This window comes from Pongo pygmaeus, chromosome 17 (genome assembly GCF_028885625.2).
Source record: "Pongo pygmaeus isolate AG05252 chromosome 17, NHGRI_mPonPyg2-v2.0_pri, whole genome shotgun sequence".
Classification (NCBI taxonomy): Eukaryota; Metazoa; Chordata; class Mammalia; order Primates; family Hominidae; genus Pongo; species Pongo pygmaeus.
This window is the reverse complement of record NC_072390.2, coordinates 70,225,285-70,245,000: the sequence shown is the minus strand read 5'-3', so window position 1 is coordinate 70,245,000 and position 19,716 is coordinate 70,225,285. Positions and strand designations below refer to the sequence as shown.

At 37.3% G+C, this 19,716-nt stretch overlaps 1 protein-coding gene across 50 annotated transcripts in view; it reads left to right on the top strand.

Annotated features, from left to right (window-relative positions):
* TCF4 (transcription factor 4) overlaps nt 1-19,716 on the top strand; it is a 366,378-nt gene that overhangs the window by 270,879 nt on the left and 75,783 nt on the right. The window contains exon 1 of one of the 50 annotated variants that reach the window (XM_063653736.1): nt 16,256-16,660. The exons of 47 other annotated variants lie outside the window; for them this stretch is intronic. In XM_063653736.1, coding sequence (XP_063509806.1) covers nt 16,592-16,660 — 69 coding nt within the window. In that variant the 5' untranslated portion in view covers nt 16,256-16,591. Of the gene's footprint in view, nt 1-16,255; nt 16,661-19,716 lie in introns of those variants that run through there. 2 more of the 50 variants (XM_063653734.1, XM_063653735.1) reach the window with 2 other exon arrangements.

The following is a 19,716-nucleotide window of genomic DNA, read 5'->3' as shown; positions in this document are numbered from 1 at the left end:
CTATATCCCACAACAAAATTTTTCCTTGTTTTTGTGAACAACTGTACCTGTCCAGAAGTGTGGACTCTGAAACAATACTTAACAAAAAATCGTAACACAAGAGCTATCAAAGAATAAATTTTGGATATAAACCAGAATGAATTTTTAAAAATCAGTTTCTCCTCAGGTGAGAGTATAATGAACTTGATCAAATAATTTTTGTGATTTTTTTTCCTCTATGCATTAGAGGTTTAAATACAAATGAATCCAAATCTAAGCTTAAAAAAAATTAAAGTACCACTTCTGAACTATGAAACAGATTTTTTTTTGCACAGAAAATCAGTAGCTTATTTTGTGTTGGAAATACAAGCTTGTATCAAAGTGTGCCAATGTGTCTGTCCTTATTAAGGCTATAAGAAGTATTAGGCATTACCTGCTCTACAATAAGTGTAGTTCTAGCTCTGAATTTTGATCTTCATAGCTTCTTACATGTTCATTGAAGAAGAATTTTAATAAGTGATTATTTGGTCAAATTTCACATATCTAATATTATAGCATATCCACAAAGATAAAATTATGGCAAATAAAATTGAAAACAAAAGTGGCGAAATTTCCTCCTAATGGTAATTTAAGATCACATCATCAGCTCTCGCCAGAATGTGCATGTGTTAAACCGTATAGAGAAACCTATAATTATTGTAATTGCTCTTTTTGCTTTATACTAACAAGCTTCAAACCATGTTTCAAAGTAGTTGTTTTGAAATAGTTATTTGTCAAATCATCAAATCTCGGAAAGTAAATGGTAATGAGCTTTTTATGTTTATATTCTGACTGTTGGTCATATTATGCAGCTTTTCAAGTCCATAAAGTTCAGAGATGAAACTGGATGTTAATTATTTCTGATATCAAGGCCAAAGGATAAAATAATGTTATGAGTCCTGCTTAAGGTGAAAAATTAGGAATATTTGAATATCAGAATCTCTCAGTTGGGAAATGTATTCTTAGAAGAAAGTTTTCCTATAAATAAGTGACAGTATCAGTCAGCAACCTGAATTTTTTAAAGCTGAAAATTGGGGTATGAAGAGTTTAGCTTTTTCTCATTTATCACAGGAAGTGCTAACATAAAAAGATTAATATTTAAATAACGCCGTTAATAACATTTTTCAGTACATTTTACATATGGCTCTTTTTTTTCCCCCCAAACCTCACAGTTGGTTGGAACAACCACACATAGGACATAGGTAGCCGCTGGGTTTTAAAGTTTCCAGTAGAGTGTCAACTATGCAAATTACATTTGGCATTTTAAAAATATATTTCTTACACTTACTATTTTCAGAACCACGATTAGAAATGAAAGCAGCCAGTATAAATGCTTTTTTTTTTTAATTGCTGTTTACTTGCTATTACACAGCAAAAATTTGCTTAGGCCACAAAGTAATCAAATTTTTAAATTCCCCACTGGTTCAATAAAATAAAACATATCAAAGAGAAAGCATGTAGGAAAAACTGCTTTTTTGTGAGCTTATTTTTTTTAATATAGTTGGCACTTTAATTTACCCATTTAAAAATAACAGTGAAATTTTTATTTTTTTCTTTTATGCTTCATTACTTTAAAACAAAATTATGTTGATTTTGTTCTCTACGTTTAAGCTGATAAAAATTCACCAGACACTTAATCTTGACATTGTGGCTACATCTTGCCTTCCTGCCTCTGATTAAATTTTCAAAATCCCTGCATGAGATTCACAGACACCAGTTTGAACATTTCTGTGAGGCTAATTTCTCAGGGAAAAAATATGGATCAGTTACATCTTTGGTTAATTTTATCTAATTCCTAATTTCTGCTAGGTCTAAGCATTTTAAACATAGTGTTGGTAAAGCATCCTTCTGTCGCTGGATGATGGCATTGTTGCAGGCAGAATTAGGAGAAAGGACATTGGAATAGGAGAAAGAGGGTTGGGGAGAAAAGTGGTCAGGAAAAAAGATCTAATAGTTCATGCAGTCTTTTAAATACCTTTCCAACTGATCTACAGGAAATTGTGCTGAAGAATCATTTGTTTCCTGTTCCACTATAAATGTGGTTTGCATTACATCCCCTATTCGGCTTTTTTTGTTGTTGTTTTGTTTCTACTAAATTGTAGTACCACGATGGAGGCTTGAGAATAAGTGATGTCTTCCTTTATAACTTATCTTTTAATGGCTTGATCATAGTTGGACTTTAGACACTGTCATATTTCATTATTGTGAATTTTGTATGTGTGTGTTTCCAAGCCTACTTGAAACTTCTATTACTGCTCTGCCACTAAGAAAAACAGTGCTGCAGTCTAAGTTCTTTAGAATTACTATTGTAGGTCAAATACATGGTCTACATGCTGCCATCAGGGATCTATTAAATGAATCTCTTGTTTTCTCATTCAGAAAATTTACAGATTTTAGATGTGGTTCTGGCAATTGTAAAAGTTGTTAGAATTCAGATTTACTTTTGCCTTAAGAAGAAAATACGGTGGAGACATATATTTGCTCTGCACAGCTGACCTAAATGCATGCCTTGTACCTGTGAGAATTTCAGTATGCAGACACATAAAAGATTACTGGGCCTTTTTTTCCCCCTCCAATATTATCAGAGTTACAAAATAAATAATCTTTCACAGTCAACATAGTTTAAAAGTAATTTTAGTTTTAAGCTTTTTCAAGTTTTTGTATGTTTAATTGCACTTTATTAGCCCTTAATACTTCAAACATAACTCTAAGATGACACAGGCTAAAGTTATATATGATAAACATTATTGATTACTTAAAAAAAGGGATATCTGTATATTCATAAAATATTTATAATCTGTTTAGGAAATCATCATAGTCCTAAAAAAGGCAGTTGTTTGTATACCAGGAAAAAGAGATCAATAGTGACAAAAGTGGAAAAGATACTTGTATAAAATTGTCTCCTTTAGTGTGAAGTGATCTAATGAAAGTTATACTTGGAATTTTCAGAAAATGTCCATAGTTGTAGGCTTTATAACATTTCAAATTCTATAATAAACTATTTGGCACATTATCATATCGTTTTAGGTATATAGATACCATGGCATTTTATTAAGCAAAACAATTTTTTTCTTCTGAAGAATACTGAAGGTAAAATTTACTGGCTTTGAGCTTGAAAGTGGTTTGAGAATTATACGTGAACTCCACTTAAACTTTGGAGACTTTCCTTTCTGCAGTGCTGAAGATCCATGACTTGGTTCCAAACTACAACCTTTTATTTGCAGATGTATTTATGGCACAGTACCACATTCTGATTAGAACTTAAGAGTTCACATTTCTGATATTTCTGTCTCTAAATGCTGTGTTGCTCCTGTTTACCTAGTTTTCTTCCTATTCTTCCTAATTTCTTAAAGAAATCTGCACATATTCATTGAGGTATTTAATCCAAAAAGACTTAAAAGAGACACTACGCCTCTAACATTCTGTTTAGGAGAGTATACTACTTTAAACTCTGTTCTCCCCACCTAAAAAAAGGGGCCTAAAGAGTGGGTTTGAACACCTGAGAAGTCAGAGGTGGGAGCAGTGTAGATGATAGTCTAATTTCAGGCTCAACCGAAAAAAATGCAGGCTTTGGCTGGCATCCTCCAGGGACCTAGCTCTGTGCTTTCCTAGAGACCAAATGACACTCATCTTGAGAGAGGGCATGTTGAGGTAATTGGTGGGAGAGAGTGGGGAGAGTTGAATTCCAGCTGCTTCCATTGTAGCTGACCTGAAAATGAATAGGGGATGTTAACAGTGGAGGCTAACGTTTGACTTGGCTTTTTCACCTCCACAAACCTAAGGGTGAGAATTATAGAGTACTGAATGACTGCACCAGTAATGATCCTGTTTAAGTGGGAATTGCTATGTTGGGGAAAACTCTCACACCATTTTAAAAATAGTTGATGCATTTACCAACCACAGTCCTATTACTGTAGCCCAATAAAGTTTATCCACAGTATGGAAACACTCCTTTTTTTTTATTGTCAGCCATCTAGTGTGTGTATTGGATCTTCACCTCTTTGGTTACCATTTTAAAATGCTCCTACTGAAAGACATTTGGAAGGCACCAGAATCCCATCTCCAAAAAGGGAAGCAAGATACAAGTGCCCTGTACTCCCTTTCTCCTAGAATGTGTGGTCTTCTTTTTTTTTTTTAAAGAATAATAAATACTGTATGACTCAATAGCTTTTCTAATGAATAAAACAAATTAAATTGATGTTACATGCATATTTAAACCCTATCCAGTTAAGTACTGACGTGATTAAAATAATCAAATGTATTACTTAAAAAATTAAAAAGGATAAATTCTGCACCCCATTATTTTATTGACTTTTAAATATAAATTGCAGAAATGTTTACATTCCTAATGGCATTATTAAGCTAAACTGACAAATCAGAGGAAAAAGTTGATTGGCCAGCACATTATTATTTCTGCACCTGTTATTACAGAAGTGGAGGCTCAGCATTAAAGGAGCTGGATGGATGCTGTTTTCTTACGCTTCCTTTGTGTGATGTGGGGGTTGGGATAAATGTGTAACAAGTGTAGTTTCACTTTGTAGTGCCTTTTTGTGTGTTGATGTGATTAAAAGACTACAGTGTTTTTCATGTAGCTTTGAAATTAATATGCAAATAATATGGGATATTAGGGCTTCCCTCTACCTGCTGCGCTAAACTTCCCTAAGCCAAATGGGGTGGGGATTGGTGTCAACTTTTTTCATACAAGTTGTTTAGTTGCAAATATCGCCAACGTTTTATCTCTACTCTGTGAATTTGTAAGGGAGGAGGAGGGAAATGTCAAACTCATTTAAGTAGGATTGAAGATCTGGGATGAAAATACTTTAAATTTTTATTTTCTACTTATATATCAGCCAGGATGTTAGGAGACCTTGAAAACATTTTGAAAAAGTTGTGGAACATTACCAAGGCTTTGGTATAAGATTATACGTTTCTTCTGGTTGAGTTCTTCCTTGTATTAATCATGCAATATCATTTCTCAAACACTTGAGCCCGGTTCTCCCCTGGAGCATAGGTGGCAATAATTGTTTGTTATTATAATTCTAGAATTTCTTGGGTGTTCATTGTCCATAATTCATTTCACACAGAGAAATCTAAACTTTCTTCAGCCAGTAGAATAAATAATGCCTTCCTTTTCTTTTTTAAATTTTGAGTTCTTTAGGAATGTCATTATAGTCTTTGAAACGTAATGACATTAAATTTGGATTGAAGGGGGAGGGAGAGGAACTTTTATTTCATGCCGTCCAATGGCTAGTTTGAGTTTGCAAAGAAATGGATGCAATGCCATTATTTTCTGCAAGATACTAGTTAACACTATTCTCATATCAGTTTAGACTTTGTCCTGTGTAATAATTTAAATTCCTAGATTTTAATAACACTTAATATGTAGCATGGATCCCACTTAATCTCCCCCCGGCTTCACAACAAAATGTTTACATAAATAAACTCTCAATTTTGATATCAACTATTTAACTCACTCTTTCCTGAGTTAATACTTCCATAATTAAACATGTTCCACAGTTGCCATAGGAGTGTATCTTAAAAATGATGTTCTTCTCTGTTCTTTTGAGCCATCTGTTGGCTAGGTCAGTAAAGAAATGGGAGCCTGATTTTATTTTAAAGCAAATAAGTTATTACTCTACTATTGTATTAGACATTCAACTTCAGAGGGAGTAAAAGATAAAATTCCATCACATTTCCATTTTCTTACATTTGCAGCAGAAACTTGTATGCTCAAATTGGTTATTTTCAACTCATGACAGCTGTGATATTTAAAATGATCACAGCTGTTGTGACTTAAAATTGATTTTTCTATTAACACCTGAGAAAAAGACCTGTGCCGTATTAAAAACTTAAATAAGGTAACTGTAAAATTAGATGTGTTGATGTGAATCTGGTAATCCTACTTCCCAGAGGTTGCAAAGTGCAGCACACCTCTTGCATGCTTCCAGGGAATGAGCTAAAACTGCTAGAAATAGATGCATGATTGTTAAATGCGTTTACATTTTAAAGGATTCCTGTAATAGCAGATCCTCTTGGCCCAACTTTACAGTGTCACTTTTGCTGATAAAATCATTTAGGATTCAGTTTCCTTAATTAACCCCAAGAAAGATGACTTACATGAATCATTATGATATCCTAACCTCTAGACTAGAGAAGCTGCTTTACCTTTCAGATATGACATTGAAAAATGCAAAACCATACTGAATTGTTTCTTATGAAGGAAGTTTTGGTTTTATGGTACTTTTCCTCCATTATCTTTGGATGATGAAAAAGGAAAAACAGATGAGAAAGGACAAATACATCATGGCTAAGTAGCTTTAGGCTAGCACTTGTTTTTGGAATCTTTAATACATTTTTAATCTTCACGTTGAAGATCCATTTAACCTGTTTTAAAGTTAGATGGTGATTCCTGGGTTCAGTTGGTCTATTTACATGTTTACCTTCTCAGGATAATCTGTATTAGAATCTTGCATCTCTCAACAGATTACCTATTTAACAAAGTAACCAATTTAAGAAAACCTAAACACATTTATACATTAAGATATTTTCCTGTTTTGAGTTAGATGATGTCGTATATAAAATATATAGCTGGCCTGATGTGGAATTATTTATAGATAACAGTGTCTTCACAGATGCATTGCCAATAGGGAGCTATGTAGATTAAGCTCTTTGGCCGGTCCTAGGCTTTTTACCTGTGTAACTCAATCAGAATTGAAAGCATGACAGGTTTTATGATGATGAATGTATGGCTGGATTGGAGAAAGTATGGTTGGGTGGGTAGATAGATGGATAGATTTCATAACTAGACAGTTAATAGATAATGCCAATTATTTATTACTCAAACTTGTTTATTCATCAAAAATTTTTATACAGAGTATTATTTTGATTATTGCATGTAGTTCAGAACATTTAGTTGAAAATGATAAAATATTTGCTATCACATAATCAAGACTGCTATAGAGTTGGTTCTAAAAGTTCCAGAGTGAACATAGATTACCTGTTTCAAAGTTAGAGGCTAAGACTATGGAGCGCCATAAGATCACAAAGTCAGACTATCACATGCTAAGTGATCATGGGTGTCAATGGCTATTTCCTTGTTTAGTTGAAAGAAGATACTCCCAGAGAGGGACATTGTTTATATGAAGATTTAAGAAAATCAAAGTGGATATTTGTTGCTGACAGACTAAGATTACAAACATATATCTTTAGAACAGGGGTGTTCCCCAGGTGACATATGGCAATATCTGGAAACAATTTTGATTGTCACAACTGGGGGGGTCAGGCAGGAGCTTGCTACTGGCATCTAGGGCTGGAGGCCAGGGATGCTGCTAAACATCTTAACAGTGCGCAAGACAGACCCTCAGAAGTGCTGAGGTTGGGAAGTCCTGCTTGCAAAGTAATATATCTGTACCTTAAGAATTAAATAATGTCATAATAAGTTCCATAATTAAATCTTGGCACTGTGAGGCATTTATAGAGGATAACATTTTTTTGTTGTTTTCTTTCCCTTTCTATTTCCCTTTTCCTTTTCTTTTCTTTCCTTTTTTCTTTTGTTTCCAAAACATTTTTTTTTTTTTTGGCGTAGCACACTATAGCATTGCCCAGGTATTTCTACGTTTCACCATGAAAATGTGAGATTTTATAGTGTATTAAATATTGTACATTATTTGTGAACCAACTGGAATGGCTTCAAAGCAGCTTTAGAATATGTTGAGTCAGTAACGCAACATGTCTGCATACCCTAAACATATATTTGTCTTACCTTTTAAAATGTTTAGAACCCTCTATCAGTGTAACTATTAGTTTGTCTTGAATCATCCTAAATAAGAAAGTGTATTACCATTTTTTCCCTACAGGACATAAAGTGGAAAAAAGAAATTAGCATAAAGAAACTAATTAATAATTATGTTTTAAGTTTTTTGGCATTACGGACATTGTTTACATCATCATTAACATCATAACATCATATTGTCTGTTATCAAGAAAAGATTAAAATTTAAAGCCAACATTGAAGACGTTCTTTTCAGCTTTCCCAATAATGCAACTCCTTTACCTCCTCACAAATGGGAACCTCTCTCCCTGCCACTGCTGCACTTCCCCTCAATGTGGATAATTCTTGGCCATGATACGGAAGTGATTTTGAAACCTCAGTTGCCTTCCGTAGCACCCTGTGGAGGAAGGTGGCAGGATCTGGTGGCTGAATCTTACACCTACCAACTTCTAGACCTCACTCCTTAGGTGCCACATTTTGGAACTAGTTGCCAAGCCTCACAGTAACTTGAGCCACTCTTCAATTTCTTCCCCACAATATACAAAGTTCTCCAAGGTTTAATGAGAGTAGATATGGAGGCTGGGCACGGGAATGGCAGCTCTGATTTGCAGTATATCTTTGGTGTACAGATATGCTTTCGTTTATTGCTTAGCCCGTTAGCTAATGGAATTTCAATTCCTTCCCACAGGCATTCTCAGACCCTGCACTTCACTCTTCCTGTTTCCCTGTCCAGCTTGCTACAACACATTCTAGTAAAATCACACTGATGTGTTTAGGTTTACTTTGTACATCACATCTGTAACCATCTATAAGTTTGCCCTAAACTGGGATTTATTTTGAACTGTCTTCCACCTTTTATTGTACAGCGTTGTCTGTACTCAAAGTGAGCAACTGAAAAGAAAATTTTAACATTCTTTTTGTGTGCCAGACAAGTAATAAAGATTACTATTTTTATGGTAATTTTTTATTTGAATATTTCTGTTTCTGGAAGATGGTAATTTTTTTAAATCATGAATTTCCTGTAAGTGAAACTATTTGAGGGAGTATTGACCTTTTTTTGATCAATCATTGATTATCTGTGTTGCACTCTCAGTATTTCTCTTATAGTCCATATGTCCCTCTGAATAATTGTAGAATAATAACTTGCTTACACAGTGTTTTTAGAATATGCTTCAGGAAGCTTGCCTGTGTGGTATTTAACTCAGACATTTATGGAGTATAAAACCAATCTTACTGTGACTTTTAATTATTAGGAAAGTGGCTTACAGTTAAAATAAAGCTTACAGAAAATATTGTAGCAATAATTAATATCCAGTAAAATACAGTTGTAAGCTTTGGTTCTTTCAGACATTTTCTCAGCCCAGTTCTAATTTGATCATTACTGCACCTCAGTAAGATAGGGGATGCAGGAGTCATCATCCCGTTTCACAGGCAAAGCCTGGCCTGTCCAATGAGGTAGCCACTGGCCCCAAGTGGCTATTAACATTCAAATGAAGGCCAGGCACAGTGGCTTATGCCTGTAATCCCAGCACTTTGGGAAGCTGAAGCGAGAGGATCGCCTGAGCCCGGGAGTTAAAGATCAGCATGATCAACATTGGGGCACCCCGTCTCTACAAAAAGTTAAAAAAAAAAAAAAAATTAGCCAGGCATGGTGGCACACATCTGTAGTCCCAGCTACTTAGGAGATTGAGGCAGGAGGATCATTGAGCCCAGGAGGCTGAGGCTGCAGCAAGCCATGATCATGCCACTGTGCTCCAGCCTGGGCAGCAGAGCAAGACCCTGTCTCTAAAATAATAATAATAATAATAATAATAATAATAATAATAATAATAATAATAAATAAATGATGTCAGTCAATGAGAATTAAATAAAACTTTAAAAAGATCACTTCCTTGGTTGCACTAGTCAAGTTTCAATTACTGAGTTTTCATATATGATCAGTGGCTACTGTATTAGCACAGATATAGAATATTTGTATCATTGTAGAAAGTTCCATGGGGAGGTGCTGGCCTGGGAAATGGAAGCATCGAGGGATTAAATAACTTGCTCAAGATCATGTGGGTCATGACAGAATAGAGTCATTGCTGCTATATATTCTAATAGGATATTTTTAGATTTTTCTTAGCTTTATTGTCAAATATCTGATGTAAGAATTGACATTTTAATGCAACTTTGTAGCTCTTTACTGAATGCTTATCTCAACTGAATTTAAATTTAGAGCTTGAGTTACACAAACTTTTCAAAGGATACAGCCCTTTGCCTGTCTGCACACAATGGAGACCTTGAATTTCCACCCATTGATACCCTCCAGAAGGGACCATGTCTTAATGCATCTTTGTAGACCTTTTGGCATATTGTGGACAACCAAGAAATGTTTATGCAGCCTAATGAATGTGTCACATCCACCATACTGGCATATGTCCATACATACAGTTAGACAAGACCTTTGGGTAGAATGCTCCTGAGAGAGCTGGCCTCTGCCAAATTTTACAGAGCTCATGCCTCTGCTCTTGCTGTTTTAGTAAAAAGTAGTATTTTATCAAAAGTTAAATTGGGTTCAATATTCACCATTTGAGTAATGGGTACGTTAGAAGCCCAGTCCCCAGCAGCATGCAATATTCCATGTAACAACAAGCACGTGTACCCCTTGGATCTAAAATTTTTTAAAAATATGTATTTACTCACATAATCCAAATATTTTTCATAGTGAATGAAAACATCTGTCCATCTTGTCCTTAGCAGTCATTTAGTCCCTAACCTGACTTTGTGTTGTTATAAAATTGTGTCACTTAAGTAGTACTTAAGTAAGTCCACACCTACATACACAATATCTTTCCATTCCCTGCATCAGTGAGTTGGACAAATGTGCCCAGTTAGCGCTGGTAGTGCTGAAGACCATGTTCATTCATACATGCACTCAAAATCATATTAATTACTTTTCAGTGATAACCATAGGTGGCAATAGATGAATGGGCTAGCCCTAGGCTATTATTAAGCACTGGGAATGAGATTGTTGGTGCCTTGTACCTGTGCTACTTTAACAGGTGAGACAATTCCAGAGCTTTCCCCATCATCCTCTCGCTGCTACAGTCCAGACATTGGGAGCACTGGAAGCCTATGCTGACACAGACTGGCAGATGCCTTGGGCTTCTAATGGTATATATGTAAGCCATCATTTTGTTGGTAATAATTATGGTGTTGAGAAGCATTTGTGTGCTGTGCACTCTTTCAGCTTGTGCCACGTTTAGTTCCTGTTATGCAAATACCACTTTAAACTTAGAAATTCCAATTTGCATTAATATTTTGGTTTCATAGAGCTAACTATTGCATTTCACAAACAAGTGCATTTTAATGAGTACCGGCAGAATGATTTTAAAATGTTATTTATTAAATACTGTTGTAGAAAATGCAGTCTTTGGTTGCCAAAAACTGTTAAGATGAAATATAATGTGTGTTGAGGCCACAGGGTACATGTCTTCAAGAGTATTTGACCCTTATGGCTTTCAGTGATATAACAGCCAATGCTCTTCATGCAGGCTTGGAGGGCTGAAGTAATTAATATAAAATAGAAGCCAGCGTACCATTGACATTTGGGTTTACTTTTCAAATTTAAACATATTTTTACTATTTGACATTTGTCATAAGACCATAGGTTATTTACCTCTGAGTTAAGGTGAAGGGCTTTACCAGGCATAAATACCTAAGTTTTAAAGCAGTGTTTTCTTATATCTTACATCTTGATGTTAAATCCTGAAATGGAGTTTGTTGCTGCTTTATAATTTTTTCCCTCTTCCTAAAAGCCTTTTTTTAAATCAGAATTGTGGATAAAAAAAATTTTGATGTACAATGTGTGGGAAAATAAAAATTTTGCAACTGGATTTTCAGAAATGAACTATTTTAACACATGGACTTTTAATGCTGCTGTCATGGTTGTCATAGCTTGTGGTTCCTAATTATAATGAGCTTTTTTGGTGGTGTTATTGCAGTTGTTTTATTCCCCCCCACCCTCCCCCCAAGTCTTCAACTCACTTTTCCCAGAAGGAGAGTTCCAAGCCTTTGAAAATTCTCATGATTTTGCAAATCCACTCTATTTTTGTCTAGAATACAGGAAAGTTAAAACTGTGGCTGGTATGATGCCATGTTTTGAATCCAATTTTAAAGCAACCCTTTGCAACCCAGGGAGTAAAGCTGACATCTTTGTATCTGTAATGAAGATAATTATACCTGCAAGGTGACATCACTAGCAAAGTAACAAATACCCTTGAAAACGGAGTTCCTGGTCTTCTCTGAATTCTGTAGACCACATTTGGCATTTAACACTAGACACCTCTTTCATGCCTGTCGTTTGAGAAGTTGCTTTCAGATGAATTTACTAAAGCTGACTGACACAGGGTTAAATTAATTCTTTTCTTTATTACTCAAAGTGATACAGACCTTTCTTGGACTAATGTAGCTTAATTAGTGGTCAATTAAAACTGAACATTGCTGAATTGAAGTTCTTTGATCAAACTCCCTGGCATGGGCTTGCTTTCTTTAACTAGCCACCATCTTGAATTCATTTGGAATCAGTAGTATAAACAAGTTAAAAACTGGTTCTTTTATAAGAAAGTCAGCAGGCTTGTATAGCTGTGGTTTCTTTTTTTACTTCTGTAGGCGGCAATTCAAAGGCATGCTAAATGAAAACAGTACTACACCCTGAAAAAATTACATTTTTAAAAGTAACACTAAGCAGTCAGAAAACAGTCAACACCCTTACCTGTTTATTCTAGACACATTTATCTTCTGTGTAGAACAAATAATTAATAATTCACTTCCCAATTTCAGTGGTTGATTTTGTTGTTATATGGAAGGTGAAAAGAAAACTCCCCACCCTCCCTTGCAAAGTCTATAGTTATAACAAAAAGTGAAGCAAACAAAATCCAACCTGGTTGTTGGGAGTAGAGTTGGAAGGGGCATGGTAAATGAAGATGTGCCCAGTTGCTCCTAAATTCATTCTTTGTCACTCTTGGGAAAATAGTTCATCTCTCTATCTTTGGAGTGGGAGTGACACACTACATTTATTTATTGATTGATTTCATCGTTTATTTTGAAGGGCATTATCCTATCAATATGGAAACATAATAGCATGTATTTCATATGAATCACTTGGTTAAAAATACACATTGCTTTTGTTAGAATTTGGGTGAAGTTACAAAAAAAGAGAATTAGGGGAGCTGAAAACTGGGGCAGAGGAAATCGTAAGCATTGGTAATAAGATCATCCACCTCCATTTATCCAGTTATGTGTCTTAATATTTAAAGTATATATACCATTCTTGTCTAAACATAAATTGATACCATTCCATAATCCTAGTTTTTGAAAGCTTAACAACCAAAAGCATACATCCTAGCTGGCATTCAGTGAGTGCTGTGCATTCTGGAGTATTAATTGAAACTGGTACTTTTGTACTGGACATAAAAGTAATAGATTAGGTTTAAATAGATAATTTGCTTAGTTCATACTGATTTCTTCTGATTTTGGAAATTTTCACAGAGAAAGAGTTAAAGGAAATTTGGAAGTGACCATGTACAGTGTTCCCCCTGTAAGTGACAGAATTTTTGTGGTTTTCATTACTTAGATCGAAAAATTATAGTTATAATCAATAATTAAAATTAAAAATTTTACCAGTTGACAGAAAGAGAAATTGTTTATAGTCAATGTGCCTTTCAGCATTCTCTCTTGCCTTCTGCCTAAAGGGCTGATTAGGATGTAATAATTGGGGATGATAGCGGGAGGAAGACGACAATTCCATTTAATTAAAGATAATTTATTTTACTTTAAATTGGTGATGTCCCACATGAATAAGAGTAGATTTAGCAGATAGATTTATTAATGGGTACTGACATCTCAGTTGACAGAAAAAGCAAACATTTTCTTTCCTCATTGTTTTTATTGTGTCCCGTCACCTGAAACTGCTGTCACCCTGCTTCCTTTGCTGCTTGACAGAGCTGTAGACTTTTCCACCAAATATGCAATTATTGGTTTATCATTGAAACAAAGTTGATCCTCTTCTGAGTTAAAAACTAGGCCAGGAGCTTGAAAGGCTGTTCAGGCTTTCAGAGCTAACACTACAAATGCTCCCTTCTTAAATCACGTTTTCCCAACTGATCCTTCCCATATGTAGTTCATGAGTAGATTGAACCTTTTGAATAAGGACCAAAAATTTCCTTTGGTCTTGGGTGAGGTGCTTGCATGAATATTCCTTTAATACCTTGAATGTCTTGGATGATGAAATGTACCCCAAAAAACTACCATTTGCATTACTTAGGTTCATTCCTGACAAGGAATTCTGCCCTTGTGTGATATGTTCGTTGTTGTCTCATGCAATTGTAAGTGGATCTTGGAAGTTGGGACTGTTTTTTTTTAATTAGGAAGTAGATTCAAGAAATGCATGATATTGTTTTTGTATAATCTCCTCAGTCTATAGTGGTTGTAAAGGTGTGCTGTTTAGCATACCTTTAGCAAAACTGTATTTATAATTCTACATATCTTAAGGCACTTTTTAAATGCTTCTGACAAACTGCATTCTGTTTTTTCAATTTCTGTTTGATCTCTGTTACATTAGGTTTATTCATCTTACTCTCACATCGAATTCCTATATTCTTGTTTATGTTTTCTGGTGTTCAGTCGTTTCTGTATGCTTGCCTAGTATGTTTCTTTCATACCGTCTTCTTCACTGAATGAAATGCAGACCACTTTGGCCACTTCTTTCCTTCTGGGCTTCTTTTCTTATTCACAACTTCCGCCATTGACACTGACCCTCTAGCTTTACTTATATTTATTGCTCCTGCTGCTTTGTTGCTCTAATTTTCTTATATATTTCCTTTATGCTAATATCCTTTCCTTAACTCTTTGGATTTCACTGGTTTGTCTTTCCAGCTTTATTTAGAAAATTAGGCCATATAACTAATGTTTACACCGTAGAAAGGAAAATGAGATTGTTTCTCTCTTTTTTGGAGGTGAAGAGGTGAGAAGGTTGTGGTAGAGGTTTTCTTTTATTTTAAACCAGATGGATTTATTTTGTCCTGCTTTGCTATTTCACTGTTTCAAATTGATTTTAAATCACTGATGGTGTTTTCAAGGATTAATTTTTATTAAATCTTGATTTTCATGTTGTGTTAACCTTTTCCTTCCCCTCAGCCAAAGGGTCTTGTTCCTTTTTTCTGTCCATTTCACTTGTTTGTTTTAATAACCTGATCTCTCCAGCCATTATTTTGTCCTCAAATCCTGCCACTTTTATCCATCTTTTTTTATTGCACTGTTGTCCTTACTTCACCTTATATCTTTTCTTCTTCTGTAATTATTACAGAATCTATGATACCTTCCCCAAAATTCTAACAAAGAATTCTGGAAAAGGAGAAATTGGGAAAGAGAAAAATTGCAAGTAATGTCCTTTGCTGAGCCCTAGGGAAGTCTGCTTGGATTTTTATATTTGACTGATATTCCTCCCTAGAGTTGCGCAGTCATGATTCTATGTAGTAGGGACACGAAGGCAAGAGTTTAAATAGACTAACACTGATCCTTAATTGGAGGTGATAATCCTACATATAAACTTTCAGAAGGGAAAGCGATCCTGCATTTTACATCAGGTAAACTCAGTTGCACCCGTTGCCAATAGCTGGGTCAGGGGGGTGTGTGTGTGTGTGTGTGTGTGTGTGTGTGTGTGTGTGTGTGTGTGTGTGTGTGTGTGTGTGTGTGTGTGGGTGTGGGTGTGGGTGCGTGTGTGTGTGTGCGTGCGTGCGTGTGTGCGCGCGCGTGCGTGTGTGTGTGCGCGCGTGTGCGTGTGTGCGTGTGTGCGTGCGCGCGTGCGTGTGTGCGTGCGCGCGCGCGCGTGCGCGTGCCAATAGCTGGGTCAGAGGTGTGTGTGTGTGTGTGTGTGTGTGTGTGTGTGTGTGTGTGTGTGTGTACTGGGAGCCAGATTGGAAGTGGGAAGAGAAGGAGGTGATCTGCAGCCAGCCACCATTGCTTTCAGTGAGTCTCAGGTGGCTCCTCATGGCCTGGAAAGCAATAGGCACTTGAATCAGAATATAGACCTAGCCTGTAACTCAGTAGTACTGGTTCTTCTTTCCTCTCCCACTTGCAAGCTATTTTCTTTCTTTTCTGTCTGTTTTCATTATTTCTATGGCAAGTTTACTTGCCATGTCTTAAACACCTTCAACCTTTTTGTCTCTTCCTTTACTTTTTTGCTTTGCTGCTATCAAAGAGTTAAGGAATTCCATTAAATTGGAGGCCATTCCTCACCATAAGAGAAATCTGGATGGGATGCTTTTGACAACTGGGCTCTCTTTAGTAGCTTCTCTCTACTTGGGAAAATGTCAGATATTTTGAGAAATAAATGCATTGCCCCAAACTGAAAACACCACTACTTTTATTCTGTAAAAAAGACATTCAGGGAAGGAGGCCTCCTCTGTTCCCAGGAGGTCACAGGAACTGGGAGTGGCAAGAAGGAAGCTGCTAAACGGGCTCCAGATGCAGCTTTATCCAGGGGACGCCTCATGCCTGGTCATTTGGGTGGCTGGGCTTGTCCCACCTCCCCTTCTTCATGCCCTCCTCCCGGTCTCATCCTAGGCCCTCCCACCCCTAGGCCAGCCACAGGCCTCGCAGCAGACATCTGTGGGTCTGAGTTTCATATATCCAGCATGAAGTTCCCTCTCTCCCTCCCATTATGAATTCTGGGCTGTGGTCCTGCTTGCTCCTTGTGTGTCAGATTGAAGTTCTGATGCTGTCAGCCATGTCTGACCAATCAGCAAACAACACCACAGGATGAAATTTAAACAATGCAGATGCTCAGATACAGGGCTATGTTGCCTGGACCACGAAGGGAAAGCAGAGGTAAGGTCAGAGTCTCCCCAAAGTGGTCTATCCCGAGCCTGCCTGACTTGACACCTCTTGGGCTGCACTGTGCTGCTTTGACTTGTATTTTACCCATTTGCTTTGCACTACTTCTGTCTTCCCTGGCATTCACCAGAACTTTCATTTTAATTCGCTCTGCCCGGGTTACTTTACCACCTTCATCTGCTCACGTCTTTTTCTCTTGGATTGGTGCTGACTGTCATTACGAATGTTCCTGGATTTACTCGAGGCCGAGGGTCCTTGGCAAGTGCCACCTTGTTCAGGTCTTTTGTGGCCAGACTTTTAGGAATAGAGAACTGCTGAGGATCAGGGCAAATGGACGGAGTTAATAGGCCTTATTAATTTTCCCTCTGCAGGACAGTGGAATTTATCATTTGGTTACAACCACGGTTTTGTTTCTTACCATTGTGATGTATTGAATTGTAAATTGAGCTTAAATCATCTTTTTTTCTCAGAAACGGTTTACTTAGAAAAGATATAAATAGATACAACCTAAATGAGGATGAATCAGCTCATCTTCCCAGAGTTTTGGGGAGGAAAAAGGGAATTGATATCTCTCTCCAACCCCAATCCCCCCCCTCTTTTTCTTTTTTTTTTTTCTTTTTTTTTTTTTACAGTTTTTGGTGTTAGCTCACTAGATTACTGTTTGCAAAAGAAGAATCTCATCATCATCCTCTTCTGTTTTAAGTGTTTAGTTGGCCATTTTATAATTTAAAGTGTTTACACGGTTCGGTGCTCCCTTGGCCCATCTGGAAAATATTTAAACTTCATAAGACCTATAAGACTAAATTATCACATATAATGGGATAGGGAGAAGGAAGAAAAATTAGAGCCATTGCGTGTGTTTAGAATAAGTTAGTTGTTTGTTCAGAAGCGGCTGCTGGAGGAATTGGAACAAATAGCTGTGTGCGGTGAACGATTGGGTCCAGAGCTGTACATTTCACCACAGAATGAGCCTTGGTTTGTGAAACTGACATTCTGTTGTGACTTCTAAATCCAAACAAATCTCTGCAAATTTCTGCCCGATCGAGTTAATAAGAAAATATATACATGCAGAGGCGTATGCTACTTGTACTTCTGTCAGTGTTGGTGGAAATAAGAGATGGATTTTACCTACTGTATTACATTCAACCAGCAATTGGCAGAACCCCCAGCTCAGTGGGTTTTCTTGACTTTTTTTTCTGCTGTGAGAACAATGGGATGCAAAAGAGCTTCAGAAAAGGAGAGCAGCAGATACGGGATTGGGGTCACTTTTCTTCTAATTGCCTTGTAACTGGGGAGTGGTTTCCACTTTCCCACTATCTCACTGGTGGGAGGGGAGGAAGACAGATGTGGCTTAGTGGTAACGAGCTTTCTCCAGGCCGGATGTGCTGAGGGACCAGGGGGGGTCATTCCCTGCTCCGGACCTGTGATCTGCTTCACACCTGTGCTCATTTTCCCCCATGATCGATGACCTTATATTAACCCAGAGTGACCTTTTGCCTTCGCCTGTTCTCTGGGACGAGCTCTTGGCTAGTGGACCCTCCTTTCTCTCTGATTTACAGGTGGTTACTGGAGCCACATACACTTGTTTTTCATAGTGCACTGTGCACTTAGCAGCCCGGCAAGACCTGCAATTTCATCCCTCTCAAGGGGCCAAGCAGGGGATTGGAAGGTGGGAGGGAGGAGGGTGCCGCGAGAGTGGTTGCTGTTTGCATGTGCTTTTCTATTTTGTGGCTCATATGGTACCAATTACCATTTGATGGCAACGCCAGGCCTGAGGCCCTTCGCATGTTTGTCCTGTGAGAAAGATCTGGAAGAACCGACATATGGTTTTGATTGCAGCAATTGCAGGTTGATAGAACGAACGCAGGGGTGAGGTGGGTGGGTTTTCCTTCCGGCCCTTTCCACTCTGGGTTGCTAATGTGCTTCACTTGTGGAACTGGTCTTTTCATCATCCAGCCCCTCCCCACTTACCCCTCCCGCACCCCCCAACTCCCTGCCACTTTGCATTCCCTGCCCCTGCCTTCCAAATGACCGCCAGGAACATGTGGCCCACATTAAGGACCTTCAATTAAAACAAACAAAAAATTGTCCACTCTTCTGTTCAGTCCCAGAGCAGGTCAGTCCATCAGGATGGTCAGAAGTATACCACAGTTAAGAAACAAATGGTTGGCATAGGGGGCAGATTCCCTCCAGAAGCTTGGGACATGTTTTAAAATGGCTATTAGTTCAGATTGTTCAACATCAAAATGATGCTGAAAAATAGCAGCAATAGAGATTAATATGGGGGGTGTGTGTGTGTGTATGTCTGTATGTGTGTGTATTTCATTTAAGACACCTCATGGAATCTGTGCATCTGCTGCATAGGGACAGGAAGATGATGATAATGGTTAGGAGTTCTTTGGGGTTCCATCTTTCTGTACATCCCAGGCCATAAGATGATGGAAAAGCAAGTGAGGCATGTGTGTCTCTATGAGCATTTCCCATCAGAAGGAAGATGTTGGAGACTCATCTCCCATACACAGTGACTTCTCTCTTACTAAATTTGTGATGGTAGGGGGTACTCCTCATTACTGCAGCTCAGCAGGGATTGCATCTGTGAATATGCCAAGGGAGGGTCTACTATTGGGGAATGGAGAGAGGCAAAGAGGAGAAAAGAACATTATAGACACTTTGAATGTTACCCAGCAACATTTTTTTTGTTGTTTCCAAGTAACATCTTTCTATAATGCTTTCAAATTTACCTGTCTGGTAATCTGTTCTAAGATGGGTAGCCCATGAGGTTTTGACTTTTTTCACTTTGGCTATTGCATTTCAAAATATTACTCACAATTAGGAATTTATACCGTTTGAAACAATAATGTGGTATCTCATGAGTAAATGCTGCCATTAACATCTTCCTTCTTTTAAACTGAAAACCAGCAAACCAGAACCAAAAAAAAAAAAAAGCAGAAACATGCTCCCCCAAGGAAGCTTTTTTTTTCTTTGAGATGGAGTCTGGCTCTGTTGCCCAGGTTGGAGTGCAATGGCGCAATCTCGGCTCACTGCAACCT